The sequence below is a fragment of the Epinephelus lanceolatus genome, chromosome 9 (genome assembly GCF_041903045.1).
Source record: "Epinephelus lanceolatus isolate andai-2023 chromosome 9, ASM4190304v1, whole genome shotgun sequence".
Classification (NCBI taxonomy): Eukaryota; Metazoa; Chordata; class Actinopteri; order Perciformes; family Serranidae; genus Epinephelus; species Epinephelus lanceolatus.
The window spans coordinates 28,500,942-28,514,346 of NC_135742.1; the positions used below are offsets into that span (position 1 = coordinate 28,500,942).

The following is a 13,405-nucleotide window of genomic DNA, read 5'->3' on the forward strand; positions in this document are numbered from 1 at the left end:
TTATGCTATTGCTATACATTCAGACTACACAGAGAGACATAGAAATGCATCAGTGAGTGGGCTGACTCTGGGTAAAAAGAAAATATAGGTCTATTGTCCGAATAACCTAGCTTTCCCAGACAACATTCAAAGGTTCTCATGCCAGAGCTTATGGTTCTGAGGAACATCATTCTCCTACTGTATGTCTGCCATGGAGTCAGTACACTGTACTCAAACAGTACACTGAAACAGTTCAATTCATGTAATAGACTTTTTGTTTTATGATCTACTTTTTCCTTTTCCTCAACCTGCCTTGTGCAATTCTTCCTTAACAAGTGATTTCCTACATTTTCCACCATGATTTTGTACAACTCTTAAGAACACCTATAAGTTTGCTCCATTTAGCAAATGATCTCATGTATTTTTTTGTTTGATTTATGCGATCAAACAGATGTATATGAGTTGTCATGTTTATGTATGCACAACACGCTTCCAGTTCAACTTTTAACAGATAACGCGCTCTTGTCCTCTCTTTTCTTGGTGTCTCTTTCTAATGGTTGCACACTTTGTGAGCTATGTTTTTCTTTTGTGCACCTTATGTTATTCATAACATAAGTATTTGTATTAAATTGGGTTTGTTTAACAATTGTTATTATGTTACTAATATAAAGAAGCCTACAGATTAGGCTGTGGCCTAACTTTATGAGTAAAAGGTATTTTCAGACGAACTGCAGCCCAGGTGTCCACACACACACACACACACACACACACACACACACACACACACACACACACACACACACACACGCACACCTTTGCCCTTCACCTGTATGTACACTTGGCCCAGGGTATACAAACAAAGTGGCCCGGTGCAGCTTCTTAGACATAGCATCTTCAAATCTCTTATTATAACATAAAAATATGGGGAAAAAAATTAGAATCATTTTTTAAAGAAGGAAAAAAAGAAGAGAGAAAAATGTGTTCACTGCTCTTGTGCTCAACCCAAATTTTGTTCCCATCCCTTTCTTTTGCTTGGAGGCCATCACACCAACATCCTCATTCTCCCTCTTTCTATCTGTCCCTCCATTCAGACGAGGCTGAAGTGCAAATTGGACATCTGGTGCTGTGATGTGTCTGACAATACAGCCGCCACCCCCCAGCCCCCTCACACATGTACACAGACACACACACACACACTCGCACACACACAGAGTCCTCCACACAAAATACAGGACAGTGAGGATATAAAGACATAGAGAGGAAGAAAGGAAGCAGGGATGGACAGAGGCAAGGCAAATTTATTTGTACAACAACTTTCAACAACAAGGGAATTCAAAGTGTTTTACATAAGACATAACGGCATTAAGACAAACTATAAAAGAAACATGAGTAAAAAGACAATATAAAAAGACATACATAAATAGGATTTAAAAGGATTAAAACAAGGTAAAATAGAAGATGAAACAGAACAAGACAGGAAACAGCAGAATAAAAATTACGGGGCAGCTACAATGCAGTGCAAGATATGAATAAATAGTCCCAAATTTACAGTAAGTTGATAAACTGCAGTGGCAAAACCCGGTTTTAAAGAACTGAGATTGGGAGCAGATTTTACATTTTCTGGGAGTTTGGTGCACGTGTGGCTCATAAAAACTGAATGGTGCTTGTACTGTTTTGACACATAACAGACCTGTCCCAGTAAGATGATCTGAGAGGTCTGAACGGCTCATAATGGAGCAGCATGTCACAAATGTATTTTGGCCCTAAACTATCCTGTGCTTTATGAGCCAACAGTAGAAATTCAAAGTAAAATCCTTGACATACAGGATGACAGTGAAAAGATCTGAGAACTGAAGTAATGTAATCCACTCTCCTGGTCTTAGTGAGGACATGAGCAGCAGACTTCTCTGCTTGTAGTTCTGATCATATTTTAGAGAAACCTGAAAAGACAGCATTACAGTAGTGCCTGCTGTAAATAACGCATGGATCCAAGTTTTTCTAAATCCTGCTGAGACATAAGTCCTTTAATGTTTGATATATTCACAAGGTGAGAGGAGGCTGATTGTGTAACTGTCTTCACGTTGATGTTAAAATTTGAGTCTGAGTCCATAACCAAGATTTCTGGCCTGGTTTGTGGTCTAACATTAACAACTGAAGATGCACAATGACTTTTAATTTTTCTTCTTTTGGTTCAAAGACTATGATTTAAGATATGTCTTTTTTAACTGGAAAACATCCGATCTTTGATTTGTTTGATGCACTTACAGGACTCGGTGCTTGTATGAGACCTGGTGATATTGTTCTATAAATCCTAAATCTGTGTGTCGTCTGCATAATAATAGTAAACTATTTTGTTTCTGCCCATAGCCTTCCCTAGTGAAGGAATTCTTCGCCAATTTAAAGTTTTTTATAAAGACAGACTGTGGCTGATGAGTAACTGATATCCAATTTGATAAATCTACAGATTTAGTAAAGTACATTTTGTTCCCTCTATACTATTTATCAAAGCAGGAATAGGGACATGAAGTCCAGAGGAACAGCCTGCTTCTGGGCGTTGGTGGGGGCCACTCCAGGACGCTGTAGAACCATAACCCCATAGTATAAAGAAGAGGCATATTGGGAGTGGTAAAGTTGGGGCAGGGACTCTGCCTGCCCTGGGCATCTTCTCTCCTCCTTCTCGCCCATCTCTCCAGATTTCCTTTCATTTTAGTGGTGGGGAATTGAGATGCAGCAGTGCAACTTAGTGGCATTCATCATCATCACAACAAGTTGCTAAATCTCTGATCTCAGTTTGTTAGAGATATCCTGAAGAAGTGAGGTGAGGGAGATGGATGATGCAAACTTTTGGTGACTCTGCAGGCTTCATCAGCCTGGACAGACTCATTTTGTCATCTTCATTATCAGCAAAGTTGGTGTTGAAGAATGTGCTTGGTTGAGGAAGAGACAGACAGCATGGCAGTGATCGGGGGCTGAATTTAATACCAGCGTTAATCAGCGCTTCATTTTTTATCAATGGGTCCCAAAAGAGGTGAGGCAGAGGAGAGTGAAGGGAGGAGGAATTACAAGACTGATCCATGAGCTTGTCGGTCCGAAAATTCTCCATCAATACTTTAACTCGGGACCTGCTTGGGTTAAGGCCATCCACCCTGAAAAGGTGCCCACGTCCACAAAACAGATGGAAGTCCTCAATTCAGTTGATCCCTTTCTGTCTGGTGGTTTTGCTAAGCCATGCGCAGAGAGTCTGCTGAACCTGTTGACTAGTCTGTCAACCGTTGGCAGTGATTGCCCAATAAAAAACTGTCCAGACAATTAAACAGTTCAATGAAATCCTGCTTTAGCCCTTCTGATTGCTCTATGCAAACATCATTGGCTATCACATGTGGAGCAATTATTGATAACAATTAATTGGGGTGTAAATCATTTGAGAACTTTCTCTTTCGCGTTACAAACCATGACATCTGGAGTGCAGTGTGTTAATTGCCTATGTTCCTGATAGAGGTGTCTCCCACAACTACAATTGTCTTTTTAGATGTTTTGTTGCCTTTGCTCCACATGCCACTGCCTTTTTCTGCTGGGTGGAACTCTTCATAATAATCCCATGTCTAAACTTATCAGCAGCCATCTCCACTTCTGTCTCTTTATTAATGGTTCAACCTGTTCTCCAGTTGTCTTGTGTTTATGCCTTTACGCCTATGTCTGGTTGTCTGACAGATGCTCAAGGTCAAAGTTGGCTGACCTAAATCCATAAATTACAGTCTTGCACTTATCTTTAGATTGTGCACATCTCAAGCACTCATTCACAGCACATGAACTCACTGGTTTTGTTTTGGTGAGTCTTGGGAAAGTTACAGTATCAATGAGAGATAGCTTGTCAAATTGAGCTCTGATGAGCTAACTCACGGACCAAAGACACTGGCAGAATGTAGTGGAGTTCAGAAGATTTCTCCAGTGTGTATACCCTTGTCTTGACTACGACAATCTTCCGTAACAATTGAGGCTTGTCTCATTCACTGTTGGTATTTATACCTATCAAAAGTAATGCACTATAATTTGCAAATAAACCATGTAATCAGGAGCCAGGAGGTTGTGATCATGTGACCTTAGGCAAGTTTTTGACATCAAAGTTTCAGTGAGAAATATCTGTGATTAATTGAGGCTTCAATGGGGAAGGGGCAGTGGGTGAACGAGACAAGGACGTAAGTCAAACTTTTTTGAAACATTAGTTTTCAATTGATGCAACTAAAATAGGCCGCTGTTCGTGAAACTAAAGGTCAACTTTGAGTGATTTTCAGTTACGTACATACATAACACGACATTGTCGTGTTACCTTAAGTATGTAACGTGACAACGCCAAACCATGATTCTTTTCTTCAACCTAACTGGTAGAAATGCTTATTTGTAAACCGTTACGCAATCATAGAAATGGTTTCATGAGTATTCGTTGAACAATTAATGACACGTCTGTGCACTTCAATTCTGTTTGGGTCACATTAACATTGTGCGTAGCAGAATGTAGTTCAAAGTACATAATTGCAATGCAGAGTTGTGATAAATTATCCTCCAAGTGATTTAGGTGTAATAGAAAACTTCCTTAACAGTTTTGCAGTTTGAGACAAACAGGAAAAAGTATGAAAAAGTTGAAAAAATAACAGCTAATTAGACAGCAAGTGAGAAGAGTGTCTGCACTGTAGCAAAACAAAATGTAGCCATCAGTCCTCCAGAGGTATGAAGGAAGGAAAAGAGGGACAGAAAGGAATGCAAGTGGACATTAGGGGGCAATAACGATACCCTTCCATTCATACTGCCAGGGGCAAACACATGCATCCACATCCTTGTGCCATCTCACACAGCTCTCAGGCTGAGCTGTGGATAGTTCTCAGACTGTCTCAGGTGGCAGGTTGATAGAGGGCACTGGGGTGTGTTGTGGAATGGTGTTGGCCAATAACAGCCCTGTCTGCACAGAAGCTTATTGTAAATTCTACATTATATGTCCTATTGTATCTATTTTGTTTCATTATGTCTTATATATATTTGTTTAATTCTTATTTTAACTTGTACACTATTTTGTGTTTTATGTCCATATTTTGATTTCTCATTTTTACTACATGCATTTTTCTTTGATACACTTTGCAATAGCCTTGTTGGAGGGAGTCTGAGAACAAGGATTTCATTGCCAGCGACTGCTCGACTGTAATTGTTGTGCAAAAGACAAATAAATAAAGACTTGAGACTTACATTTACCTTCTTGACATCTGACAAACAATGGTATAGAGAGATGAGTTCAAGCACAAATACATCTGGATGTGTCGGCCAGACGGAAACAGAAATAAGCATGCAGATCGGCCCGTGTGACACACACTCATAAACTCACACATACAGAGGCTGACTAAGCAGCATAACCCACTTTACAACCAAAGGCATACAATTCAGTAGCCGTGTCTATTTATAATGGAGCATATTTCTTACCAGCAAAAACAATGCATTTGTACTTGCAAAGCTGTATGAGAGAGGTACAATATTCATATTCTTGAATCATCTGTGGCCTAAAAACAACAGACAGATAATACTGCTTATTCAGGTAGTGCTGCTTTCTTCTCAGCCAGTTAATCTCCTGCAGCACAACTCATACAGTATCTGTTCTTATTACACAAGCTTGTATCAACACTGATTGACACGCTCTCCTTTTTTCTCCTCTAAAGAAGATGCTTCTGTCAATTTTTTAATCACAGGATGAATAAAATTTGCATACTTCCTGCTTGATGATTATTTGTTTTCTCCAAATGTTTGGCCCCCCTCCGATGCCTGAGTTCAGTTAGTTTAAATGTCTGTGTGTTCTTTCAGGGCCTCTGCTTGCATGCTACCAAATGTTTGTTTCTGCAGCCTTTTTAGATGCTGGTGGATAGTGCCTGAGCAGGCAGAAGAAAAGAGGGGAAAAAAGCCTTCACAGAAGGCTGGCTCTCAAAGGAGCGACTGTATACCTGCATTAGAAATAATAAAAACACCCAGGTAATCCCACAAACGGGTCTATCATTCTGCTTTGAACTTCAAAGAACACACACAATTAAAAGCAACATAGCAGGGGATGCAAATAAAAAACAGATTACAAAAGAACATTTGTCTCATTATCTTAATGCATATTGCATGTGGTGGTACTGAGGGAGTGAATTAAAGGTGAACCTTAGGATGGTGTATGTTTGGATATATGGCGGTGCAGTTGGACGATCACAAAACTTCATAAGCACATCAAGGAACTATGCAAAAATGTGTCGACAGCATTTTAAAGCCAAAGGTATTTTGTGGCATAAAATCCTCTAAATGAAAGACAAAAAGTAGCTTTCAGTGTCCATGTTGTCATGTCCCATTCACACCAGTCTGAAAACTGTCAAGACAGTTGTTATTTCTCTTCTGCACATGCTGTGTCAGGCTTACAGTCTCTGTCAGGACAATGTAGACAGGTCTCCAGTATTATGTGCATCACAGGCAGAATGTTTTATCTATACTGTGTCATCTTGTATCTTTTTAATGTAATATTAATTGGTTAAGGCCTTTTTATGGTGAGAAGGTTGGGGATCCTAGCAGCAGGCTCAATGTCAGACCTATGCTCAGGTTCTGGTGCGGACTTCACGTCTGATTGAGGCTGATGCTCAGTCAGTAGGTGTGCCACTATCCAGTTCGGATTTCATATTTCGACCTCAAACGCAACTCATACCTCAGCTAAGCTGACAAGAAAATGTTAAGGGGGAAATCCACTGTTCTCATATGCCTCAGCGGGCTATGGCCTTTAAAATACTTGTAAACTTGAAGACACACTCCTGTTGAAGCAGTTCTGTGGCACTGGCTTTAAAATCAAGTAACAATGGGACAGACCTTTTTACAGAAGACATTTTGACATGTCATAGTAGGACAAGCACAGGTGTATTTACCAACCTAAATGATGGCTACATTCCATTTAGCTGAGACCTTGGTATTGTGCATGCCGGCTTAGCGGAATAGCTACAGGGACATTTAATGGAAGTGAGCCATCGTTAATGTCATCAATTTCAGCTACGCTTTTCCTACGATGACATGTCAAAATGTCTGCTGTAAAAAAAAAAGGCCCATTTTATCCATTTCATATTGGAAAAAACATAACCTCCTTGGCGGAGGTAAAAATCTGCAAGAGCTCCAAAGCCCCTTCTATATACAAAGTTCCCTGAGTAAGGGTTGGGGCAATATAACATGACTTTATCAAGTTTGAGTTCTTCATTTTAGGTGTCCATATTTTCTTATTCACCTCTCTTCCACAACAGTGCTGTCAACATAGTTAGTAAAAAAATTAAGGGTTGACATGAAACTGACTGTATATGTGAGTATAAATGAATACTGCCTTACACCTACATAATTAAAGCATGTGTGTCGCCATGTCCCCTTACTCTCCAAAAAATATGTCGCTGTAACTTCTTGTAATGTCATTTCACAAAAACTGGTCAGGACAGCAAACCCTAACAGACTGAGTTGCTGAACATGGATGGCCTACATGAAGCTTTAAAAACAATAATGTGTGTGTTACCTCTCCAAGAGCTTCATAGCGTTTCTGATTCCAGCGGTGGAGATCCTCTCTGGCATTGAAGACAAAGGGCTCTCCTGTTTTTATATGCCTGAGCTGGCCATCTAGGGAGAAAGAATAATAGAAGGTAAACACATCTGTGATGAAAATGGATATTTGTACATGTGTGTACAAGAAGTGGGTGGATTACTACTTCTGACCAGACATCCAAAAGTACATCTGCCAAATTAAGCAAATCAAGCTTGACCTTTTAGTTATATATTGCCTATTTTTATTTTCTCAGTCTTTTCCTCTAGTGGTCTTTTCGCCTCCTAACCCTCCCTCCCACCACCGCCCCCATCTGGCAAGTACAAGGCCTGTGGATGCAGCAGCGTTCTTCCAGTCACGACTCCAACGGCCTTCTGGGTAGTCTGGCAGGCCAGGGCTGGACAGCTGGTATGGCAAAAAATTCTCTTTCCCTCTCTCCCTCTTTTCATCCGTCTAAAAGCCTCTCCCCTTCCTCTTTAACTGTGTCAATCTCTCTCTCTCCTTCCTTCCCTGCTTGCTCTGGCCACAGGCCACAGGTCTGTCCCTGCCTTTTCCACCTGAAATCTCCAACAGCAAAGACCAAAGGAGGTGTGAAAAAGGTTCTCAGGGTGGTTTTGTGCGAGAGAGAAAGGTGGTCTGGCACGCATTAGCCGCGACAACAACTGCTCCTTGCAATTCCTTTGAGGACGCTGTCTGGGCATCAGCCAATCACCCTAACCAGCACAGCTTACACATACCAAACACACACACACACACACACACACACACACACACACACAGATACACACCAGCAGCTCCGGCCACGGCCAGGAGGACCAGGTGTGGTCATACAGTGTCACAAGGCTTAAGAATACGTGTGGCAGGAGAGCCCCACCACCACTACAACACACACAAGTTGACTGAGGAGAAACAAAAGCTTTTTGAGGAAATGTTTAAGTGATTTATCATAATTCAGGGGAAACAGAGGAGTTTTCAACACACCCAGGTTTTATTTGATATAAAACAGTCATAAGACAGGAAAATGCTGTAAAGAAATGGTGCTACTTTTTTTTCTTAATAAACAATTACCCTTGTGTGGCTGTGGAACCACCACGTTTATACCTTAGCGATGAGCCCATCGATCCTGTGGTTGACACTACAACACAATAAAACACTAAACAGTGTTAAATTTAATTTTGACCTTTATGACTGCAAAATTTGTAAGAGCTAAACCACTGAAAAGTACACATACTTAACCCAAATAGCCAGGGGGCTCTCATACTTTCTCAATTATTGCACAATGTGAAGAAACCCATCTAAGATATAAATAAATATAATATCTTTGCAAGATAAAAGAATGCATAAGCACTTTTTTCATCTCCTTCTAAATTGCCACCATTTTCACCCCTTCTATCAACGTGATAAATCTTACATTGCTAACACACTGTGTATTACAGCACTTTGCTTTCATGGTTTGTCGTTAGACAACATGTAATCCTGAATCTAGGTTTGTCATCATGTTGCATTAAGAAGCAGACGTGTGTGCCTGAGAGGTAGAGCAGGAGACAAGTGAGAAGTTAGGATAAAGCAGTGTGCACAAAAAGTACCTTGAAGAAAATCAATTATGCATTCATGGAGGGGTGAGGATCTAAACACTACTGCCTAAGAGAAGGAAGAGAGGAGCTATAATGAAATCCTACTGTAGGAAAGGGGTGTGTGTGTGCATGAAGGGAGGGAGAGAAGGAGAGTGTGTGTGTATGCATGTGTGTGTGTGTGTGTGTGTGAGCTAGAGGGGTGATCAGCTCCATCGCCTCCCCCAACACATCCTCTCAGAGGAATAACGTTTTCTCAACTTTTCTCCTCTTTTCTGTCATAATTAGCATTCTGTTCTCAATTTGGCCGCTTAATTAGGTGTACATAACCTTGGATTTCCAGTAATGGAAAACTGGAGGGCTAGCGAGATGAAGCCATCATCTTCAGTGATTAAGATACCTGCAAACTATTGTACACAGCCTCGTCTGTATTCACATCATTACATGGTCAAATTAACATTTTTGTTCCACCTGTCTCGGGCAAAGGTAGCCTGGGTGTAGCTATAGAAATGCCTGCCAGCCAGAGCTACTGTGAAATGCTATCCTTCAAAAAGAGGCCTGAGTGGAAATTGACAAGACATACAGATGGGTATGGGTGTGTATTGATAGAGTGTGTGTGTGTGTGTGTGTGTGTGTGTGTGTGTGTGTGGGTGAGCTGTGTTTCGGTCAGGGATTTTAAGCAGGGCAGGGGCAGAAATAGAGAGATACAGAGAGAGAGGGAGAGAGAGGAGAACATGGGAGACAGCAAGGTGAGGGAGAAGAGATGGAGGGTCTCTGAATGTGTTCATCCCTCCATGGGAGACTGAGCGGGGACTTGAGGGTGGGGTAGAGGAGGGGGTTGGCGGGTGTTGGCACTGTGGCGGGTGGGGGGTAAGTCTCCATGTCTCTGTTCTTAGGCACAGCGAGGTTATGCAAATGCTCCGTCAGGCGGAGGGCAAGGCTGAGTAGGTTACTGACGGGCCGTAGAGTACACAACATGTCCCCCACTCAGCCAGCCAGACAGCCAGCAGAGACACTGACAGAGAACAGAGGGGGTGGCGCAGAGAAAGAGAGGGGGAGAGAGAGAGAGAGAGGGGCTACAGGGGAATATTAAGAGTCAAAATCACCACCCTCTTTCCAACTCTTCCTCCTTCTCTCCACCTGGTTGGATTAAAGTGAGCCAAGTGAATTCTAAAGAGACTTTTAGATCATCTGGACCCGCACCACACTGGGTCAGCTCTGCTCTTTTCTGTCACTAATAATTGACATACACACATACACACACACACACACACACACACACACACCTTTACACCCAAAATGTCCCAGGTGACACCAGAGACAGTTTCAGGTCATTAATTCCAAAACAGTGACATTACACTGAGCAGAACAGTAATTACACACAGACGGTTTATGTTAAAGCTGTCTTAGTTTCATAAGGGATTATGGTAATTTTGTTTTTATGTCAGCTACACAGAAGCTTTAACATGAATCAAGTGGAAGCAACCAACTCTGTAGGCCAGTGGGTGTCAGAACCCACCCTGAGGTCACAATATTAAAGTGGAAATAGGCACGTTTTTTGCTTTAACTTATCATTATGATTGATTGCATAATGTAATGGCTATCGAATAATGACATCATCAGTGTTTAGACTGGTTCCCTATAGAGTGTGCCAGTAAAGCGCTTTTAGCACTTCCGGTTCTCTTGTCTAAAAGTCAACACGTTTTTTGAATGGGATTTTGGTAAAATGCCTCAAATAAGGTCTGTGGTTAACAAAAGCTTAAGCGCGTTTCAGGTTTTGTTCTACGACATAAAACGCGTCAATAAATACCCTACTTGTGAATTTTGAAGCTTTTACGTATCGTAAAAAAGGCGGTTGCTAACAAGTTGCTCAATATGACTACAAACCCTGTCGGGGACATTAAACGTCATCACCCCCGAACAGGCGAGAGTGCTGGCAGTCCGCCATTACAGCTTCTTTTTTTTCCTTTTTTTTTCCGTAATCCTTTATTAATAGAGTTGACATTGCATTACATTAAGTGCAATTATAACAATGTGTTACAGAACATTGGATGTGTATTTATAACAACGTATTGTTGATTAACATGTTGCTGCTCTGCAACAGCCTTCAAAAAGACATTAATAACATGTAAAATGACATAACCAAAAGGAACATAAAATGGACCAAAAAGAACAGAAAATAATTAATATGCTGAAAACATAAGAAGGAAATAAAACATGTACCAACAATAAGGTGTACAAGGGAAAAACTATACCATATGCCGAACAGCCTGATCAGTTTTGTTATATATCACACATTTAGATCATTCAATACATAGGATTTTACCAATTATTTGAGAGGTCTTAAAAGCTTTCTTGTTTTTAGATATTTTGGAGACAGAGGCAAGAGATATTGTAATTCGATACGAAATAAATTTATGTTAGGTTTAGTCTGAGTGATTCTAGATTTATGAATGTGAAACTTCCATTACAGCTTCTTATTTAGCTTAAACAGTCCGATTTCACCATTATACAATATTTTTAAAATAAAGTGGCCGAAATCAGTTGAAAGCTTAGTGGCAGTGACGTAAAGAGTCATGCGACCGTGGAGTAGTCATGTAGTCCGTTAAAGCCTAACGTTAGCTTTTTACTTCTGGCGATCGCATTTAAGCTTCAAATGCAGTATGAAAGGTGTTCATATGTGAAGATTATCTCGCTGAACAAAACCTGTATGTATCATAAACTTGTGTTAGCCACAGAGCTTATTTTCTGTCATAATCCAAAACGCAATGCAAAAATCACATTCACTTTCTCTTCCGGGAACCAGCGCGATGCTAAACTTCCGGGTTTTGACATCAGCCCTGGCACACTCTATAAGCCTTGCTTTCGCTATGCAATTGTGTCTGTTATGTGTATGATCTCACGGGTAAAAAAAGGGCTCAGTTTACATCTCAAAGGAAGTGTGTCAACTATTTTGCAACCAAAACAGGAAGAGGACAGCACTTTTGTTTTCCCCAGTAGCTATCAATAGCTATCCCATGTTACCACAGAGTATCAGTGTATATTCTTCGAAGTTACTTCACCCAGTAACAGAAATGTGGGGTGAGTTGAAAGTTCAGCTGAGGGGTCACAAGATGATAAGAGGTCAATAAAGGAAGAAAACTAGAAAAATGCACTCACTGGAGAAAACACCTCCGCCAGGCAGCCGTCCGGGCTCTTTTAATTTCAGCAGACGCAGCGCAATGTTTTTCAGAAGCTAATAAAAATATGCAGTTTGTCTATTTTTGACAGCCCTGCACGTTGCACGGCGCAGATCCGAGTTTTTCTGCTTACAAGCACTGTATTTGGAATATAGATACCACTGTAAGTATGAGGTTGAATGTATTTTTAATGGATAAAGCACAGCCACCAATCTTTGATCCATGTAATTCATAACTGGACTTGTACTAGTATTAACTTTGTCTGTAGGCTACAGCACAACATGGTAGGAAATAATAACAATTAACACAACTGAAACAGACACAAAAGAAACCATTTAACTACATAAACTGTTTACATACTGAGGGTAGGAGCACAAATATCAATGAAAAAATCTGCAAGTTAACAAAATTTGGCAGACAAAATGTTCCATTTCTGAAACACTGCAGAGAGCTGCACCTAATGGAAATGTCCCTCTTGGCTCCCTTACAGTTAAGACATCAGTGAAGATAATAGCAGCAGGGACTAGTTCATCTCATAATGTGCCTAACATATTTGGTATGGAATAATCTGCAGATGCTGCAGTTCAAAATGAGACCAAACTTTTCTATGGATGTCAGTCTTTTACCCATGACAAAGGCCAAAATGTGGCCTGCAATAGACTTGGTAAGACTTGTTGTGGTTAGCCAAGACGATAACCGGAAAACTACTGCCTGGTTAAGAGGAGGAGCATAAAGTTATAAACGTGTACACAAAATATTAGACTGACTGGTCCAGTAGTTTATGGGATTAGCTGCAGACAGACAAATACACACACATGCACACAGACAAACAAAGAAATGCATGATCCTCTCCAAGCTTATGTCTGACACAGATGGGAAAAAAGTTCGGCTACTCCCTGAACCATTGCTTCTTTTTTTTTTTAAATACAGGAGAGTTTCACAAACAATCAAATCAAACAATCAAAAACCTTTTAAAGAGGGAAGATCACTCTTTGGTGGACATATTCTAGCTGAGATAAGGGATTCCCTCATTTTAAGGGGTTGCAAGCCAAAAACACTGAGGAAGACCGCTAAGGACGGTATAGTATGTAGTGAGAACAAAC

General features: G+C 40.7%; 1 protein-coding gene across 2 annotated transcripts in view; it reads right to left on the minus strand.

Moving 5' to 3' along the window:
- Positions 1-13,405, minus strand: part of arb2a (ARB2 cotranscriptional regulator A) — a 172,351-nt gene that overhangs the window by 156,517 nt on the left and 2,429 nt on the right. For both annotated transcript variants that reach the window (XM_033619777.2, XM_033619776.2), the window contains exon 4: positions 7,529-7,629. In XM_033619777.2, the coding sequence (XP_033475668.2) occupies positions 7,529-7,629 (101 nt within the window). The remainder of the gene's footprint in view (positions 1-7,528; positions 7,630-13,405) is intronic.